Genomic DNA, 20,762 nt, shown 5'->3' with positions numbered 1-20,762 from the left:
ATCATGGACAAACTGTGTTCCCCAGACATCGAGCTCCTACTTATCAATTCCCGACCTCAGTACTCCCCAAGAGAATTCTCCTCCTAGGTCCTTGTAGGTGTGTACATCCCTCCTGATGCCAACACCAAGAGTGCTCTGGGTTCGCTCAGCGATACCATCTTGCGGTGGGAGACGACCCTCCCAGACTCCCTTTTCATCATCTGTGGAGACTTCAACAGCGGGAACCTCCGCTTGGAGATGCCTTGCTACAAACAGCATATTACTTGCCCTACCCGGAACCAAAACACCCTGGACCACTGCTACACAGTCCTCAAGGACGCGTACAAACCTACTCGAAAGGCCCCCCTTGGCAACTCTGACCACTGCCTAATCCACCTAATACCTACCTACAGAAGGCACCTTGAGTCATTCAAGCCGGTCCTCAGGACTGCCAGAAGGTGGATGGAGGAAGCCAAGCTGCAGCTGCACGCCTGCTTTGAGTGCACTGACTGGGATGCCCTCGTGGCACCCTGCGTGGAGAAATGGACAGAGAATGTCACCTCCTACATCAGCTTCTGCGAGGAGTTGTGCATCCCCACAAAGACCTTCAGGGACTACCCTAACAACAAGCCATGGTTTAGTGGCAAACTACGCCGGCTCCGGAAAATCAAAGAGGCAGCACACAAGTCTGGCAAGCCAGAGGAGTTCAAGGTAGCCAGATACACCCTCAAGCGCGAACTTAGTGCTGCAAAGAAGGAATACTCGAACAAGCTGGGCCACAGCCTCCGGTCAAACAACCCACGGGAAGTTTGGAGAGGCCTTAGAGCTGCCACAAACCTCAAATCTCCCCCTCAACAAGCGCCCCGAAGCCTCGATCTAGCTGAAAAACTCAACAAATTCTACTTTAGGTTTGAACTCCAACCCATCCCTTCAGGAAACCAGGTGACCACCCCCGGAGTACCCCAGGCCCTTGCATCCACTGCTCCTAGAACAGACTAGCACCAGTCGCAGTCCAGATGTCTGATGTACACAAGCGCCTCCGGAAGCTGAACCCCAGGAAAGCCTCCGGCCCGGATGGCGTATCTTCTATGTGCCTGAAAACCTGTGCTAGCCAGCTGGCCCCTGTTCTGACCTCTATTTCAGAAATCCCTGTCGGTAGGCATAGTACCCTCCTGCCTCAAAAGGTCCACCATCATTCCGGTGCTCGAAAAAGCCGGAGTCACGGATCTCAACAACTACAGACCCGTGGCCCTTACTCCAACTGTTATGAAGATCTTTGAAAAACGAATCCTTAAGCACCTGAAAGACTCTACCGATGCTCTCCTAGATCCACTTCAATTCGCATACAGAGCAAACAGGTCCATAGAGGATGCCATCAACACCAGCCTGGCATTCATCATGGAACATCTGGAAAGACCAAACACCTACGCCAGGGTCCTCTTCCTAGACTTCAGCTCTGCTTTTAATACAATCTGCCCGAACATCCTGCACGACGACCTAGCGCGACTAGGGATTGTTCTTACTCTCTGCGGTTGGGTCAAGGAGTTCCTCACAAACAGGACGCAACAAGTCAAACTCGGCAGCTGCCTCTCCCGAGTGAGGACCACAAATACTGGTGCCCCCCAAGGATGCGTACTGTCTCCGATCCTTTTCTCCCTGTATACAAACAGCTGCACCCCAACTGCCAACCGTGTTAAGGTCATCAACTTAGCAGACGACCCTACCATCCTTCGCCTCATCGACAGTGATGACGAACGTGCCTACCGCAGCGAGGTCGAGCGTATCTGCAGCTGGTGCAAGGACAACAAACTCGTCCTAAACGCAGCAAAGACTGTCAAATTGGTTGTGGACTTCAGAAAGCACCCTCCCCCTCTAAATCCGGTCTACATCGAAGGCACCGAAGTCACAAGAGTATCAAGTGTCCGTTTTCTGGGCACCACCATCACCAACGACTTGAGATGGAGTGAAAATACCACTAAATGCCAAAAGAAGGCTCAGCAACGGCTGTTCTTCCTAAGACAACTAAGGAAGTTTGGTATGCCGCAGGAGCTGTTGTCAAGTTTCTACACTGCAACCACTGAGTCGATCCTTTGCTCCTCCATCATCGTTTGGTATGGTGGAGCCACCTCTAGCGACAAGTACAGACCACAAAGGGTCATAAATGCAGCGGAAAAGATTATTGGTACACCCTTACCACCACTGGACCTCCTCTACGAATCCAGGATGAGAACCAGAGCAAACAGGATCACGATCGATCCTCGCCACCCCGGCAGTCACTTCTTCAACCGCATGCGCTCAGGCCGCCGCTACAGATCTTCTCCCGCCAAAACCTCCAGGCACAGGAACTCCTTCTTCCCTCAAGCAGTGCACCTTCTGAACTCCAGCTGAACTCTAACACAGCACAAAGCGAAACCCCCCAGGATGACTGTCACCTAGGCCAAAATAGCTTGTATAGTCTTATTATATGTCTGTTCATTGCATGTATTTTTTATTCTTTTGTTTTGTTTTGCACTACCATGGTCAATGACGTTCTCTTTTTAACTTTCTTTCTCTCTTTATTTTCTCTATGCACTATGCACTTGCACTATGCTACATGCCGATGTGTACCACAAACCATTCCGGGTGTGGCAACCACCGCACTTGGCGAAATAAATATGATTCTGATTGTATGTGTATCTGAGACATGGTGAAATTTAAATTTGTAGCATATTTCAAAAAAGTTTGGACAGTAACAGTAAGAGTGTGAAAGTTTTGTGTATAGAAAACAAAACATCCATTGTATATCAAATTCAGTGTCATTTCATTGGAACTTACTCTGTCAATAGATTAATAAGGTTCTTTATATACCCAAAGATAAGCTGCTAATTTGCTGATCATTTTGCCTCCAGAATGATGGCCAGCTTAATTCTGAAGGGCAGCAAACTCACTTTTTGCATTGCAAAACCATCTCTTGCATGCACATCGTACATAGCCCGGCACCATGAAAGCTGCAGTTGTGTAAGTTTATTGAAAATGTTTTAGCAGATGGTGATCACTACATAGATTCTATCAGTAAAAGTGTTACATAATTGTCTACAGGTATATTTTTTCCGTTTCAGTCATGTGGAGAATAGTCCACTTATCTACTTTCTGCTGTTGAACTGTAGCAGGTGTTGGCAATACATTTAAATTATGTCCAGTGGAAAACAAACCAAAGGCTAACAAAATGTTCAAGGCAGGTGATTGTACATTGCCATGGAAAGGATTGAATGGATAAGGACAACACTTGGCTGTGGCTTGAGGATGTTGGAATGTAAAAGTCTTTTCTTGGAGAAGTTCAAAGCCCATGCTACAGTCAATAAATGTAATAAATCATTGATGAACATGATTCTTGCAGTTACACTAGGTGTTTTGGCCTCAGTGCTGCAGTCACTTGACGTGTGTTTGAACAAGTCAATACAAGATAGTCACAGAGTCAGTATAAAGGCTCATACATGCATCTGACCGCTGATCCGATAATCAGGCGTATGTACAGAGGCTCTTGATCTTCAACATGCAAGCAATCCAGGCAGCAGATCAACTCACCAAGAGTTAATAGACCAGTACTTTATGTATGTAAATGAGGCTGTTTAACTGCAGTTAAATGCAGCTGATCGCTAAACTGAATAATAAATGGGAACAAAACACTTTTATCTGGTTGTAAAAGCAATCCAGATAACAAGATTGTGCTCTCAAGTTCAAAATCAAATTGATGGGGCATATTCACTAAATAACAATACAATTGCCATGCACAGGTCTATTGTTGTCCTTGATAAAGGGGTCCTATGTGTCCCGAACATGTGCTATGTGCAATTAATGCATTTTGCAAAAGTGTAGTGTAATGTCTGTCTCCCTAGCTACACATGCTTTACCTAATGCAAGTTGATCTAATTGTGCTGCGTAACAGACAAGTTTGGGTTAAATTGTTCTCCAATGCTTGCGCATAGCAATATTACCACTATTTAGTGAATATGCTCCATTCATTCTGTTGGGAGTTAAGTGAATCAGATTTTACATCACTGAAATGGCTGCTGGGCACAATTCATAGTTAAAATGTAATTTCGTAAAGAGGAACTCCAGTGAAAATAATGTAATAAAAATGTGCTTAATTTTTCCAATAAATATGTATAAATGATTTAGTCAGTGTTTGCCCATTGTAAAATCTTTCCTCTCCCTGATTTACATTCAGACATTTATCACATGGTGACATTTTTACTGCTGGCAGGTGATGTCACTAGAAGGAGATGCTGCCTCCTTTTTTGACAGTTGTAAAAAGCTGTTATTTCCCACAATGCAGCAAGGCTCCCACAGTGTGTTGTCGGGACCTCAGAGCTGTAAGGCGCTGACATCACACTGTGGGAGGGGTTTCACCACAAAATTAGCCATACAGGGCCCCCGATGATCCGTTTGAGAAAAGGAATAGATTTCTCCTGGGAAAGGGGGTATCAGCTACTGATTAGGATGAAGTTCAATTCTTGGTTACGGTTTCTCTTTCAGTTGGCCATACATGCATCATTTTTCATCGTTTTATACATTTCTGACCGATTACATCAGTTTGACTATGCCAGTAATATATTGCTACAACACATTCTATCGACTGACTTTATAATACATTCAGGGAGTTTATAAATTAAAAGTCTGATCTGACATGTTGGAATATCTCCATGCAGTTGGGGAACAGTGACCCATAGTATTGCACTACATTGAGATGTAGATGGCTCAATCAATGCTCGATGGATTTGTTAGAATCTATCAAAATGTAATTTGTCTAGTAGAAAAGGAATGAATCACTTTCTGATCCAAATTGCAATTGGATAGGGATCAAGTGGCTTGGCTTATTTGGCCATAATTGATCCATGTATGGCTAGCTTAAAGAGACACTGAAGCGAAAAAAAAATGATGATATTATGATTTGTATGTGTAGCACAGCTAAGAAATAAAACATTAAGATCAGATACATCAGTGTAATTGTTTCCAGTACAGGAAGAGTTGAGAAACTCCAGTTGTTATCTCTATGCAAACAAGTTATTAAGCTCTCCGACTAAGTTAGTGGTGGAGAGGGCTGTTATCTGACTTTTATTATCTCAACTGTTCCTGGACTATTTACTTTTCCTCTGGCAGAGGAGATGGCATTACTTCACAGACTGCTCTGAAAGAATCATTTTGAATGCTGAATGTTGTGTAATCTGCACATATTGTAGAATGATGCAATGTTAGAAAAAACACTATATACCTGAAAATAAAAATATGAGAATATTTTCTTTGCTGCTAATCTTCTAGTAATTATTCATAGTACACAACCAATTCATTATATCATATTTTTTTTTTCGCTTCAGTGTCTCTTTAAAGGGAAACTGAAGTGAGAGTGACACGGGGGTTGACATTCATTTTAAACTATACCAGTTGCCTGGCTGTCCTGCTGACTTTCTGCCTCTAATAGTTTTAGCCATAGACCCTGACAAACATGTAGATCAGATGTTGTTGAAAAATCTGACAAGATTGGCTGCATGCTTGTTTCAGGTGTGTGTCAGACACTACTGACCAGAAAGATCAACATAATAGCCAGGCAACTGGTATTGATTAAAAGGAAATAAATATGGAAGCCTCCGTATGTCTCTCACCTTGGCCTCCTTTTATTGTGGACCTGAACTCTTGCAAAGAACAGAAGGAAAACAGAGAAAGTCTCCCTGTATGTATTTAGAAAGTTTAGCCTAATTCCCCCACCCCCCTCGTCTGTGCCTAATCACAAGTTGTAATTTGATCTCTCCCCTGTGTCACATGACTGCCATGGCATAGATGGCAGATAAGCTCATTTGAAAGCTCAGAGTGTTAAATGGAACCAGAGACGAAGCATCCTCATGTATTGTATCATATATATCAGTGGGAACATCAGAGAAAATGCCTACCCTGCTTTCTGTTTCATTCTTTACTGTTCAGCTTGCTTCTTATCAGCCCTGATAAAATCCCTGACTGAGCATTCAGTCTGGCTTTGCTCAGGAATCATTATAGTTGAGTCTGTGTTCTCCGATGTCTTTTCAAGCCCAAGCCTGCCCCCTTGTGCCTCTGCTCAGGAATCATTATAGCCTGAGTCATTATACCAAAGCCAGACTGAATGCTCAGTCTGGGATTTTATCAGGGCTGATGAGAAGCAAGCTGAACAGTGAAGAATGAAACAGAGAGCAGGGTAGGTTTTTTTCTCTAATCTCACTGATATCGTGTTTCCCCGGAAATAGGACACTGTCTTATATTAATTTTTGCTCTAAAAGATGTGCTAAGGCTTATTTTCAGAGGATGTCTTATTTTTGGGCAAACACTGGTAGTTTTCCTATACAAAATGTACATACTGTATGCCATGCTGAAACGTGCAACATACACAGAGCTTGTGTTTTGCAGATATTGGCTCTCACTTACAAGAAATTGATTCTGCTGATCATGTGAGTAAGAGTCTATTTCTTGCAGGCAGAGAACTCTGCCAGGCTCCCCAGAGCATAGGATAAACTGTGTGTGTGTCCTGGGAAGAGGTGAAGTGCTGCTAATGCTTATCACAACAGATTAGGAGGGCTGTCTCCAACAAAAACACAAATTGCCTGACACATATACATGACTGTGTAGAACTCACATTATACTGCTGCTCTCCTGTATCCAGGCTTTGTATTCAGCGTTACATGCTGATGTCATGTGCGCTGCTAGCTAGGGCTTAAATTCGGGGGATGTCTTACATTTCAAGCATTCTTGAAATTCCTGCTAGGGCTTATTCTCAGGGCATGTCTTACTTTAGGGGAAACACTGTATATATGGTAAAATACATGAGGGTGCTTCGTCTCTGGTTCCCTTTAACAATATGTCTGCTTCCATGAATCAGGAAGTAGCAACAGTGCAGATTTATTTCAGGATTTGTATCAGCTGTAACAAAGAAATGTTTTTTCTTTAAAGGTTATTATGCTGTTGTGTATATTTTAGAGCAGAGAGGACGGTCTGAGTTCAGGTCTGGTTTAACTAAGATGTAAAAACTTGTACGCATGCTAGATAGAAGTCAACCAGCCATTGGACAATCCTTATTGAAAAACGGTTTGTAACAATGACGTGAAAAGTCAAGGACCAATGCCATTTCATGGCCATTAATAATGATCAATCCTGAAGGATCTGTAAGTGTGTTCATGTGAGACCATGTGCATGATGTGACTAATGAACTTGATGTGACTAACGAACAGAGGCGGTTCATTACGCATTTACTGCAGATAGTTTTGAGATACAATTACTTCTCCTTTGCAGGGAAGTTTTATATGCAGAAACGTGGGACAGCGATGGGTTCGAATGTGGCCCCCTCCTATGCTAATTTATATATGGCGCTCTATGAAGAGGCGTTTGTGTACAATCATGCACTTTTCCATCAGCACGCTTTGTGCTGGTGGAGATATATAGATGATGTGTTTTGCATTTAGAGGGGGCCACACTCGGCCCTAATTGAATTCGTGTCTCAGCTACATGAATTGTGTCCCCACATTAGATTGACGGTGCATAGTGATTGTAGGAGTGTTCCTTTTCTGGACACCTTGGTTATTCTGGAGGATGGTAGTATCAAAACAGATTTGTACGTTAAGGAAAAGGACCACAATTCGGTCCTCCACTATAGCAGCTTCCATCCCAGAAACACCAAGGATGGTATACCCGTAGGTCAACTTTCTAGAGTGTGCTCTGTGGTGAGTGATACTCGTACTAGGGAGGAACGCTGTATCCAGATGAGGAACAAATTTAGGGCACGTGGTTATCCTGAGAGATTACTAGAAAGAAGAACAGGATACGAAGCTGTTCGCCCAGGATTCCATTTGTCTCGACGTATAATGCATGTAGCGACCTGATCTCGCATTCAATTCGCAAACATTGACACATCTTGAGAGATGGCCTTCCAACGGTTTCTGAACTAAGATACCCACCCATCATGTCATTCAAGAGGGCACCCACAGTACGAGAAAAGGTTAATAAAAGAAGAGGTCAACCCACTAATGGCAGGGGGTGTGGCATGTTTCCATGCCTTTCCTGCCACATGTGTAACCATGTTATTAGGGGTGACACCTTCTATCATCCTTCATCAGGTGTTCCATTTAAAATTCGTGATAGATTTAACTGTGACTCCACACATGTGGTATATATGTTAAAGTGTCCATGTGGACTTGCCTATATAGGCAAGACCACACAGCGTTTGAAAGATCGTTTTTCTTCACATAAGTCGAATATTCGTAATCCTAAATGCACACTTTCTGTGGCGGAACACTTTCACCTGTTCCGACACTCAGTGTCACAACTGAGAATTACCGCAATTGATGGGGTGCCCAGTAGTTGGAGGGGGGGCAGCAGGGATCGGGAACTCCTTAGAAAAGAAGCTTATTGGATCAGGAGGTTGGGGACATTAGGTACAGGGGGACTGAATAAAGAGTATGATCTCACTTTTTGCATTTAGTCTCATGTGGCCTTAGATGTTTGGAGTATGCTCATTTCATCGTAATAATTTCTGTACATTGCAGATATAATGTCTCTTTAATATTGTATGCTTTTAATGTACTCTGGGGGCTAATCTGAGGGAGACTTCATTCTTAGCCATTTTCTTTTGCAAATTTTTTACGTGTTTATTAGTCTTTATTTTTTCTCACCACGGCCTTGCTCCTTGTTTTTCTGAGGAGCGACGTTGCGCTCCACACGGTGTTACGTATGTCCGCATATATGTGTGGAGGAGCGACGTTGCGCTTCACACGATGTCACTCATTTGCATATGTCCTTCTGCACATGCGTGTGGCGCTTTGACTATTGGAGAACGTCATTGCGGCCGGCGTGACTTGTGATTGACCCAGTGGCTCAACACTTGAAGGCGGCGACGTCATGGATGGGCGTTTATGTTTACCTTTGGCGTAGGCGCCGGGTCTCCGCCCTATAAGCAGATGATTTGTTGTGCCCATAATACACTGGGACGCTGTTTTACGCTTGACAGGTGTAACTTTTTAAATTACTTGTACACGCAGTGTGCGCCGATCGCTTGTGATTGGGCGCTACGACGTGTGACAGGCCTGATGGGCGTCCTGGGACGTTAGATGTATGGCGTCTTCCGTGTGAAGCGATTTGGCAACACGTGGTAAGTTTGAGCTTATATTTTTTCTATGTTGGTGTTTTTTGTACAAAATTTACATATCATGTGTAAGTCTCCTATCAGGTCCGCCCCTGGGATATTTAAGGGTGTGTTGGTGTCACTGATTTTATGGCTGATGCAGTTGATGAAGGGCATTGTCCCGAAACAGCGGTCTGTCCTGCTGCCGTTTATGCACTTTGAATAAAGAGCTATAATTACCTCTGAGTGGTGCCGACCCTTATCGTTGTGTGGACTTGTGGGACCCCAGGAGGCACTGGGGTCTGGGTACGAGCACGCTCCGCTTGTGGCTTTCCGGTGCTGACTTCCTTCCATTCACTGTTAGATCAGAAACAGAATTGTTGCGCATCACATCATTCACAACTGTCATTTAATCATTGGGAATCCTTCATACACAATGACTTATGTCTAGCATGTTTACTTAACGGTCAATTGATAAACTACCATCTCTTGTATATTTGTTATGTGTTTAGGTTACTTTCGTATTAGGCTATCACCAAGCGGCTTCTGTATTCCAGGCAGAAAAAGTGATCACTGCGATTGAGTAACAATTAATTCCTCATGAATCAGTTATGCTTTCCTGTATGCGGCGTATGCCTGAACTGTGGATATGTTAACATACAGTATATGTGTCATGTATTTATTTAAGTATTTATATAGCGCCGACATATTACACAGCGCTGTACAGAGTATATTGTCTTGTCACTAACTGTCCCTCAGGGGGGCTCACAATCTAGTCCCTACGATAGTCATATGTCTATGTATATATCATGTAATGCATGTATCATAGTCTACGGCCAATTTTAGGGGGAAGCCAATTAACTTATCTGTATGTTTTTTGGGATGTGGGAGGAAACCGGAGTGCCCGGGGGAAACCCACGCAGACACGGAGAGAACATACAAACTCCTTGCTGACCTGGATGTTGACCTGGCTGGAATTCGAACCGGGGACCCAACGCTGCAAGGCGAGAGCGCTAACCACTACGCCACCGTGCTGCCCATGTGGCAAGCTATTAACTAATTGAACTAATGTAGGGGGAAAATGTGAAACAAAAGCCTTTATAGTGGAGTCTGCTTGGGAAGGAGGGGCTTTTCTGAGAGGGAGTTATTTCATCACTAAATCAAGTTTTTTTTTATCTTTATCGTTCTTTAAGGAAACCATTGATTTCCAAAGAAAGTCTGGAAAGATTGTACTCATTCAGGTATCCTTGAATGACATCTGCTTCTAAAGTTAAATATTTTTACGAGGATAAAGAGTGTAGTTAAAAATAATAAAGAGGAAAATCTTGAGCTATTAGTTTGGGATTATATGATGTTTGGCCTGATTTAGTTTTGCTGGAATATATATTTCAGTGTGGTTTATGGTCTCTTAGCTTCTTTGGTAACCTAATGTGAATATAATTGCCTCTTTCGTAATCTCTTATCTTTCCAGTAACGGTGTCCTCAGTTCTTCCCTTTGTCTTCTCAGTTGGTCATGAACTCCAGAATACCTCTTTTTTTTAATATCAGGACTGTAAGTTCCTCAGTGCCGGAAAGTAATTGAGACACTAGTCTGCCTTTTTTTTCTTTTATTGAATAGTATCCAGGATAAATTTATTTCTGATATAAGACTTGTGAACCGCAAACAGGTCAATAATCTGAAATAACTGTTGAAGTGTGCATACACCTAGAGATGTATGGGAAGATTTGACCAAGTGACAGACCTTTCTCTGAACGAATATTATCAGAGAAAGATCTATTGGCTGCCAATATACTGCAGGCCGTTTCCTGATCGATTTTTAGCATGCCATCTGCCTCGTGATGCCACCGCTTCACCCACGGCCGCATCCCCTAAATATTGTAAGTGCCCATGCATTTATAGTTTACCTGTCATGTCATCCCTAAATATCTGTATTTCCACATTGGTGCCCCACGTGGTTGCCTATGTTCTAGCATGTGGGGTGCGTGTGACGTCACACATGTTATATGCCAGTAGTCACGTGCAGAAATACAGCGCGGGCACTTGGGTCAGGGGGACACATAAAACATTTGTGGGGACATCGGCTGGGGTTTTCATTGCGTTTGTCTGCAGTGATCGCCACCACGCACACAATTGACCAAGTTGGTCTGAGATCATGTCTGATTGATACATTCGACCAATTTTGGACTGAAATCAGTCAATATGTCGATTGGGCATGTTTGTGGCAGCACCGATTTTCATCCTATTCAATAATATTTATTGAATTGGATGGTTGATCGCCAATGAGTCAGTAGATGTATGCCCACCTTTAGATTATCCTTGATAAAGTTATCTAAGTTCTTAGAATACTAAAGTATCTGCAATCAGTCCTCTAACACCGATGCATTCAGAGACCAGTGGCATTTTATTGTAGTTTCCTATGCCAAAACATACAGTAATAAAGGCATGATCAGTCCACGTTAAAAGTTGTTTTCAGCCCCTGGTTAGGTGTGAATAAGTTAGCTAAAAGATGAGGTTGTCGAGTGGTTGGGAGCTATGAAGAATGCGGGTAAGCATTGGTTCTTTAAGGCCTGCTTGAATGAGTTGAAGGACTTCCATTAGTAGGGGCTGCTCTGGAGATGTCCTGGAGACACAGGAGTGAGCAAATGATGTGACAGGTGGACATCTGTAGAGTGTTATTGCCTCTATGCTCCTTATCAATCGAGACGCTGATGCGGCTCGATTGATAAGATCCGAAAGGACGGATCTCCGCACCGCCGATTCCCTGCTCGCTCCCCGCGAGGGGACAATGGCAGGGAATCGAGCGGAAGGTAAGCGGCGCCGGCGGGGACGAGCGGGCACAAGCAGGGAATCGAATGCGGCACGCGTGCGGGGATGTGGCGGGCACGCGGCAGAGGCGATCCGGCGGCTAATCGAGCCGCCGGATCGCTGCAACATCTTATAGTGTAGACGGGGCTTAAAGCCTCATACCCACGAGGCGGAATTCGCGGTGATGTTACTCGACATTGGGGAACATTGTATATCATGATTATGTTAAACGATGTTGCCCCCTCACGGCGATCTCTTGTCGTTAAGCGACGAACACAGCAGATCGGATCATTAAGATCCCAGACGACTCTGCGCAAATAGAAGGTGTAGTAGTGTAACGATTGGTGTCAGTGAGAACAGATTGTTCTGATTATTGGTGATCTGCAGTATCACCAATAATACAGATGCTATACCTGATTATGTGTGATCTGCAGAATCACCAATAATGCGAGTATAGCAAGACACGGGATAACCAATGTAATAACAGATGTTTGGTGCAACAGTAATGATAGAGATACCCCAGAGGAGCTGGTGGTGATAGGTATCTCAATAGAACACAAGTACAAGCTGGATAGAATAGAACACAGCAAGCTGGATATGTGATTCAGTACAGCTGAGATCACCTGAGGGGCGAGAGACTCAGACTGTACTGCAGCCTGGAATCACCTGAGGAGCAAGTGATTAAGACTGTACTGTAGTCCGGGCTTTGCACCTGAGGAGCAGGTGCCAAGACTGTACTGCAGCCAGTGGACACCTAAGGAGCAGGTGTTTTACAAAGATGCTGCAAGTAATGATCACCTGAGGGGCAGGTGATTAAGACTGTGCTGCAGTCAGGGTTTCACCTGAGGAGCAGGTGATACAATACTAGAATCCCTCACCAGTGGATGACCCACTGGTGAGTACAGGATAGTCAGACAGGCAGGATCAGCAACGTACGGACAGATACAGTACAAAGACAGAAGGCTAACTCAGAGTTTAAGTTCAGGCAGAATCGGCAACTGGATCAGATAGGCGAAAGTACAGAATCAGAAAAGCAGGAGAATAGTCAAGGCAAGCAGAAGGTCATAACAGATAATACAATGCAATCAGTACTTTAAGCTATCAACAGAATCTGGCTAAGTGTGGATTCCCAGCTCCAGCTGGTTCTAGCACACTTTGGGATCTGACTAAGGTCTGAGCGCTAACACGTTAGCATTCGCAACAGCAGACACGGAGCAACTGACAGGCTGGTACTATATATACAGAAGTGCTCCACAGCGCCGCCCCAGTCATTCAGCCAATCCAGCGTACTGTTGGAGTCAGCTGACCTGGTAGATCAGCTAACTCCCCTTCTATTCGCATAAAGGTCCTGGCGCGCGCACGTAGCCCTCAATCTATGTGCAATAAAAGGACCAGGCAGAGCACCAGCATGTAACTGCACGGCTGAGGCCGTCGGCTGATACGCGGAGATAACCGCCATGCCGCTTGCCTCTGCGGCGGTATCTCCGCTAACCATTACAAGTAGGTAGAAAAAAAACACACAGGGACACCTGGAGCCCTTATGGTGTATTATCGAAGGATAATTGGCCAAAAGCAAGAGTATATTATACTCACAAGTAAAAGAGGCAACCACTCGTCTGGGTATGTGGGGGAGTCCCGTCCCCACTCTGTCTGTCTAGAAGTTGGTCACTGCGCCTTTACAAAGACTTCACTCCAACCAGGTGTCGTGAAGACACCACGTCGTAGGATGGTATTGCAAGATACAGGAGAGTAGGAGGCGCCCTTGGAGATGACTGTATGTAATAATTATATGAAGTTATATCCCAAAAATTTTGCCTACCTTTATATAAAGAGAGTTCCACTTATTAAAGAGTATAGGTGTTGTTAGTCAGCACTTCAGACAACGAGTTTTGCGGCTCAAACCGCTTCCTCAGGTAAAATAGGGCGCTTAATGAAAACAAATTCACGTATTAATAGAATTTTATTGCACTGGCAATGTGTTTTGTGGGTGCATACCCACTTCCTCAGGCCAAATAGCAGTGTCTAATAGTGCTTATAGCCACAAATGAGGAAACGGTTTGAGTCACGAAACGCTTTGTCTGAAGTGCTGACTAACAATAAATACCTATACTCTTTTTTTTATAAGTGGATGTCTCCTTATATAAAGTAGGCAAGAATTTTTGGATATAACTTCATATAATCGTTACATACAGTCATCTCCAAGGGCGCCTCCTACTCTCCTGTATCTGACTCTGCGCAAAGTACTGCGATTGCTTACTTCCCGTTCGCACACGTCGTGTAGTCATGTGAGGTTGCTCGCAGGAAGAGGCGTCGCTTGAAGACCTTCGTCAAAGGGACATCACTGGACCCCTCGGCTGGTGAGTACGTAGCTTAAAGATTTCTGAGCAAACCTCGAGTTTGAAACAGGAATTCTTTGCAGACAACAGTGCCTGATCCAGATTTCTTAGACACAATCTGTGACTGGAAATATGCTGGATAAATTTTTTTCTTAGATTGTGATAGTTTCTGAAGTGAGTCTACTAAAGAAAATCCACTGCTGAAATCACTGTTCTGAAGTGTGGCATCAGCAGTGCCAGGGCAGATGATGCATTATATGAAGGAAGTGGTGCAGAGGCCACAGACGAAAATCATGATGGCAACCAGCATGGTGTCTGCACTGACAATGTTACAAGTAAAAAAATGAATTTCCTATGGATTATTGGGTGATGTTCTATAAATACATAAAGGATTTTAACCACTTCAGCACCACAGGGTTTTTTGCTTAAAAACCAGAGCAATTTTCACATTTCAGCGCTCCTCCCATTCATTCACCAATAACTTTATTGCTACTCATCAGATGTACCGTATTTTTCGGACTATAAGACGCTCCGGACTATAAGACGCACCTAGTTTCAGAGGACAAAAACTATGGAAAAAAATTAAAAATGAAACCTGGTGCGTCTATAGTGCAGGGGCATCTTATGATCCATTTTCCCCCAAGCTGTCTGTCTATCTATCTAAACTACACTGCCCAGCTAAACTAAGCCCAGCTGACCCCACAACCTAAACTAAGCCCAGCTGACCCCACAATGTACACTAACCCCAGCTGACCCCACAATGTACACTAACCCCAGCTGACCCCACAACTTACACTAGCCCCTGCTGACCCCACAACCTACACTAACCCCTGCTGCCCCCACAGCCTACACTAAGCTACACTGACCTTACAACCCACACTAAGCTACACTGACACTGACCTCACAACCCACACTAAGCGACACTGACACTGACCCCACAACCCACACTAAGCTACACTGACCCCACAACCCACACTAAGCTACACTGACCCCACAACCCACACTAAGCTACACTGACACTGACCTCACAACCCACACTAAGCGACACTGACACTGACCCCACAACCCACACTAAGCTACACTGACCCCACAACCCACACTAAGCTACACTGACCCCACAACCCACACTAAGCTACACTGACCCCACAACCCACACTAAGCTACACTGACCCCACAACCCACACTAAGCTACACTGACCTCACAACCCACACTAAGCTACACTGACCACACTAAGCTACACTGACCTCACAACCCACACTAAGCTACGCTGACCTCACAACCCACACTAAGCTACACTGACACTGACCCCACAACCCACACTAAGCTACACTGACACTGACCCCACAACCCACACTAAGCTACACTGACCCCACAACCCACACTAAGCTACACTGACCCCACAACCCACACTAAGCTACACTGACCCCACAACCCACACTAAGCTACACTGACACTGACCCCACAACCCACACTAAGCTACACCGACACTGACCCCACAACCCACACTAAGCTATCCTGACCCCACAACCCACACTAAATACAATTCTTCCACCATTTATCATACTTGCAGTGGCTGCAGGTCTGGAACCATGGAGTCTCCAGGTCCTCTGCAGGATCGGGCCAGGTCTCTCGTTAGGCCGCGGAGAACAGCTGCAGTGTTAGAGCAGGAGCCAGGAGCTGGACTTGAAACTGCCCACATGGTGCGCCCCCGATCACACATGGAAGCCTGAGCGACGCTCATCAGCCCTGGGTGAGAGGCAGCCCAGCAGGAAAATCGGTCCGGCGGACGGGCGGAGAAGCTGTCACAGGCAGTCGCAGTGGAGCCAGAGCCATTGAGAGCGCCGCTCATCAGTCCTACAGGATCGGCCGGTCGCCGGGGGAGAAGTAGTCACAGCGGCAATGGAGCCAGAGCCGATGCATGCAAGGTGCGCCAGCGAGCACTGGGTACCGCTGTACAACTCCGCAGGATCGGTCACCGGCGGAAACCAGTCACAGCGGCGGATGTAGTGCGCCAGCGTGCACAGGGCGTCCGGGGAGTGCCGCTCAGCAGCCCAGCAGGATTACTCGGTCTGCGAAGCAGTCACAGCGGCAGTGGAGCCAAAGCCGATGCAGGCGAGGTGCGCCAGCGAGCACATGGCGTCCAGGAGAGTGCCGCTTCTCAGTCCTGCATGATCGTCCGGTCGCCGGGGGAGAAGTAATCACAGCTGCAGGTGAGGTGCCCAGCGAGCAGAGGGCGTCTGGGGGGGCGGGTCGAGTACCGTTCATCCCTCTGAGTGTAGATGCGGATGAGAGCTGGAGTCCTACGCTGCCATTTTAAGTCAGCTGCGAATCCTGCGATAAAAGCTGAAGCCATAAATCTCACGCTGGATGGCACATGGAAGCAAGATGCGGGACTCGGAGGCCGCGACTGGATAAGTGAGGGCTTCCGTAGCGTCCTGCACCTGCTTGCGGGAGACACCTGGCCGAACATTCGGAGTATAAGACGCAGTGACTTTTTCTCCCAACTTTTGGGGGAGAAAAAGTGCGTCTTATAGTCCGAAAAATACGGTAAATGATCTATATCTTGTTTTTTTTGCCACAAATTATGCTTTGTAAGGGTGATATTTGCTTTTAGTAATTATGCTATTATCTGTGCATTTTAAAGGGAAAAATAAGAAAAAAAAAGAAAAAATACACTATTTCTCCATTTCCATGCACTATAGTTTTCAAATAAACAATGTTACCATAGGTAAAACCCACACATTGTATTTGCTAATTTGTCCTGGTTATCTCAACATTTAAATAATGTTCCTAGTACAATGTATGGCGATAATATATTCGTTTCTGGTTTGTGTTTTTTGTTTTCTCATTGTACTCTATCAGTAATTAAAAGCCCTTATCTTCATGATTAACAGTAATACACTCTCATGGCATACATATTTTAAAAGCTAAGTCCCTAGGGTAACTGTGTATTCTCTTTTCAATGCTGTCACTTTTGTTTTTTTTTACAAGTATTTATTTAGGGGTATAGAGTACATGTAAATAACAGTTTTATTGCTTTTCATTCAGTTTTCCGGTAAAAAAAATCACATAGCCCTCAGTTGTCAAACAACACAAAATCTATTCTCTCACTTGTCACGGTTAAAATGATACCCTATATACATAATCAGATAGCTTATTGGGCATACAGCACACTGTTTACCACAAGTACGCCTATCTACTCCCCTGAGAATCAAGTAAAGTTTTGTGGGGAGTAGATAAGCGTAGCAAGGGAGGTAAAGTGGTTAATAACTATCATTTGTTGCATTTTTCTTATTTGATTTAGTTTTTCTTTCTATCTTGAAATTTTCAAGTTCATCTTACGCACCGGTGACACATCTATCTTTATATTTTTGTTAGAAAATCTAGGGTCAGTGTATCTGCAGATATGCTTTTCAACAAATATATATGATGCTTTTTTTTTCAAAGGGGTAAAGATCAAAATGGAGGTGGCACAAATTTCCAACTGAATTAATAAAAGTGCATTATGTGTTACGTATAGTATGTTTGTAACATGCAGTACACCTTATAATGGACTCCAAGTCCAAGCTCCAAGTGCTCTTGCTAACAAAGCTCTGTTGAGGCTCACTGAGTTCTGGGAGCTTAGCTAGACCTGCTTGTTTGGAAGTCGAGCTATGTCCAGTCCTGCCTCTTTTGCTTGGCCCTTGCTATACCTCTCCCTGCCCAGCCATAACTCCAGTAACATAATTTCCTGGCCTGTGTGCTACTAGTACTGATGCCCTGCAGGAATCCCATTAGAGAAAGGGTCATAGTTCTGATCGACTCGTGGTGACTCTTGTATCTATATAATTGGGAAGAGTCCTATTTAACGAAAGGGCTAAGTATGTATTCGTCCCACACAGGGTAGTCCATTACACCCACTCTTGACACTTTATATATTTTATGAAGACTTGTAATCCTAGAAACCACAACATATTGCAGTAGAAAAAGGCTTAATTCACTTTTATTAACAAGAAACTATAAAAAGTATGCAATCCTTTAGTATGAAGTTTCATCCAAAAATGTAATCTTCACAAATATCACGATAACTTGATTTAAGATAAAAGGTCTTCAGTAAGCTGAAAAACACATATATCTGTCTTGTTGTTATAAGCAACTCACGAGTGATCTTAAATTGTATAGGCAACCACACCAGTTCTTCTCGGGCAAGATCTGTTCTTCATCAGGCCCCTGTATCACAGATTCTAAAAACGAAGCAAACATAACCAAAATTATAATGCAACAACAACCTGAAGGACTCAAGGAGATATCCCAAAAACCAAGAAAATTCAAAGAAATACGTGAACAAATCAGCATATTGCACCAGGATCCCTAGTATTCTAAGGGTCCCATAAGCCGATATGTGGATCAGTGTCAAAGAAGGGTAAAAGAAAAAAAGAAAGTACCCCACACTTAAGATGAGAAAAATGCTTAGAACAGAGCTTGAAAGCATGACTAATACCAGAAAATGGTTACCAGAGCCAGTTGTGTCACTCGTGGTGACTTGCAGAGGCTCTACTGTGTATCTAAACACTGAAAAGATGGCCTCCATTGCAGTGATCCAACAGGACGGAAGTCTTGCTCAATGCCTTATATTTCAACAAAAACTTCACAGAAAATGTCCATAGCGTGTGCTGCTTAGACATCCTATCTTCTCCATAGAGGAGAACACAGTGCACAGCCAGCAGCGTTTTCCTATGAGCCCCTTATTAAATTGCAACCTAAAAGGATGACCATTATGGCAAATATACATAGCTGTGTTTTTTGCGTAGGTTTTCTTTGTGTAATTATTCTTGAAAATATTTGGATTTACAATGCGTAAGAAAGAGATTAACACTGCAAATTATTTTGCTTGCAGGTTTTTGTGGAAACTTTGGATAAATGCTTTGAGAATGTGTGTGAACTGGATTTGATATTCAACGTGGATAAGGTGAGTTTTTAAAGGCACTTATAAATACTTTTTCTTAAAAAAAATATATATATATATTTAGCCTATTAACATTTTTTTGATATTGTTTTGGATAGCATGGTTGGGGATTATATTTACTGTCTGTGTCCCCATTGCAGAGACGTTCTCTCCCTTTTTGTCCCTGGGATCTTAATGGAACTTTGTGGCTTTAATGTGAAACCTGGTGGACTTTGTAACAGAAAATGAAGGACTGCATAAAAAACTTGCTGGGGATTCTAGCTGTTCATTTTGCTACCAAAAATGTTTTATTTTATGCTGTCTCTGTCAGTCATGAAGAGATCCACCAACTTCCTGTCAGAGAGGAAGTGAGGGACATTTTCATAGACTGGAGAAAAAAATAGGTTGCCACCACTTTTCTAACCACGTAAAACTGAAATTCTTGCAGTGGGCTCTAAAGTCAAGTTGCATTGACCGTAGTAAAACACACTTTCCATCAATTGTGTGAGGAAAAGGTAGGAAATCTGTTAGAACATCCATCAGCTTTCTTTCTGTTGTTAGACTTTGTCTCATGTCAACAGCTTCATGGAGTCACTATAAATATGTCCAATTACAGAAGGTTTAATCCCTTCCTAACCTATAGGCTGTTGGCAGAGAAAGGGTTAAGTGCTAAATTGCTACAGAGGCACAAAGCAGGTTATTTTTTTACACCTCTCTCCTAATGTGATGCTGGATACGCACGGTTCGTTCCCGCACTCGATTCCCGTCGATGCGCCGCTCGATTCCCGTCGATTCGTTCATTTCCGACATGTCCGATTCGCGTTTCGATGGATCGTTAGGTCGATTTGCCATACTTTACATGGCAATCGACCTAAAAATCATCAAAATGCGCTCGGAAATGTTCGGGAATAATTGATTCGTCGGGAATCGAGCGGCGCATTCGATGTGGGAACGAACCGTGTGTACTCAGCATTACACACATCTTCCACTTTCAGCCTTCTGTGTGAAGCTAATTAGTATGTTAGGACAGTCTTTTGCTCATCACTAGAACTCTATAAAGTGACCTTGTAGTGCAGGGGGTGTCCAAACTCCAGCCTTATCCAGTGGCCCTTGAAACTCTAAATGCTTAAATAGCAAGCGGCATGCACGCTATGCTGCTCTGCCTTTCCTTTTGCTCTATTGTAGTCCCATAGTAATTACTATAGGACTACAAAAAACTTTCCACCAGAGTCCACATTCTTAGATATGCTTCATAGTCTATACTTCCGGTGGCCATTTTTTTAGTCCTATATCTGCATAATATGCATTCAAAACCTAGAGGGTGTGAGAGATAGCGGAGCCGCCGCCAGAACGCACGTGGCGGCGGACTCCGCATCTCAGACAGGGGCCTCCGCAGTCCTGCCAGCGGGTGGAGTAGGGCAGGCGGCGGAGTCCGTGAGCTCGATGGACTCCGCCGCACAATTGCTGCCTGGGGAGTCGCCCGCTCTCTCGCCGGCTCAGTCTCCACATTACGCGCGCACACGCGAGGAGACAGGAACTTTATCACTCCAAAAGAGGAGTCAGCTGACCAGGCCGGTCAGCTGACTCCAGCGGTAGTTTGG

At 44.2% G+C, this 20,762-nt stretch overlaps 1 protein-coding gene across 5 annotated transcripts in view; it reads left to right on the top strand.

The window, feature by feature from the left end:
- The window catches only part of AP3S2 (adaptor related protein complex 3 subunit sigma 2), a 107,063-nt gene that overhangs the window by 16,823 nt on the left and 69,478 nt on the right, over positions 1–20,762 (top strand). For all 5 annotated transcript variants that reach the window (XR_011030266.1, XR_011030267.1, XM_068275243.1 and 2 more), the window contains exon 4: positions 19,114–19,185. Coding sequence is in view for 3 of the 5 variants with exons in the window: in XM_068275243.1 (XP_068131344.1) it covers positions 19,114–19,185 (72 nt within the window). In the remaining 2 variants the exon portion in view is untranslated. The remainder of the gene's footprint in view (positions 1–19,113; positions 19,186–20,762) is intronic.

Source organism: Hyperolius riggenbachi, chromosome 3 (genome assembly GCF_040937935.1).
Source record: "Hyperolius riggenbachi isolate aHypRig1 chromosome 3, aHypRig1.pri, whole genome shotgun sequence".
NCBI classification, from domain to species: Eukaryota; Metazoa; Chordata; class Amphibia; order Anura; family Hyperoliidae; genus Hyperolius; species Hyperolius riggenbachi.
Note: the sequence above shows the minus strand (reverse complement) of the source record. Positions and strands in the feature narration are given on the sequence as shown.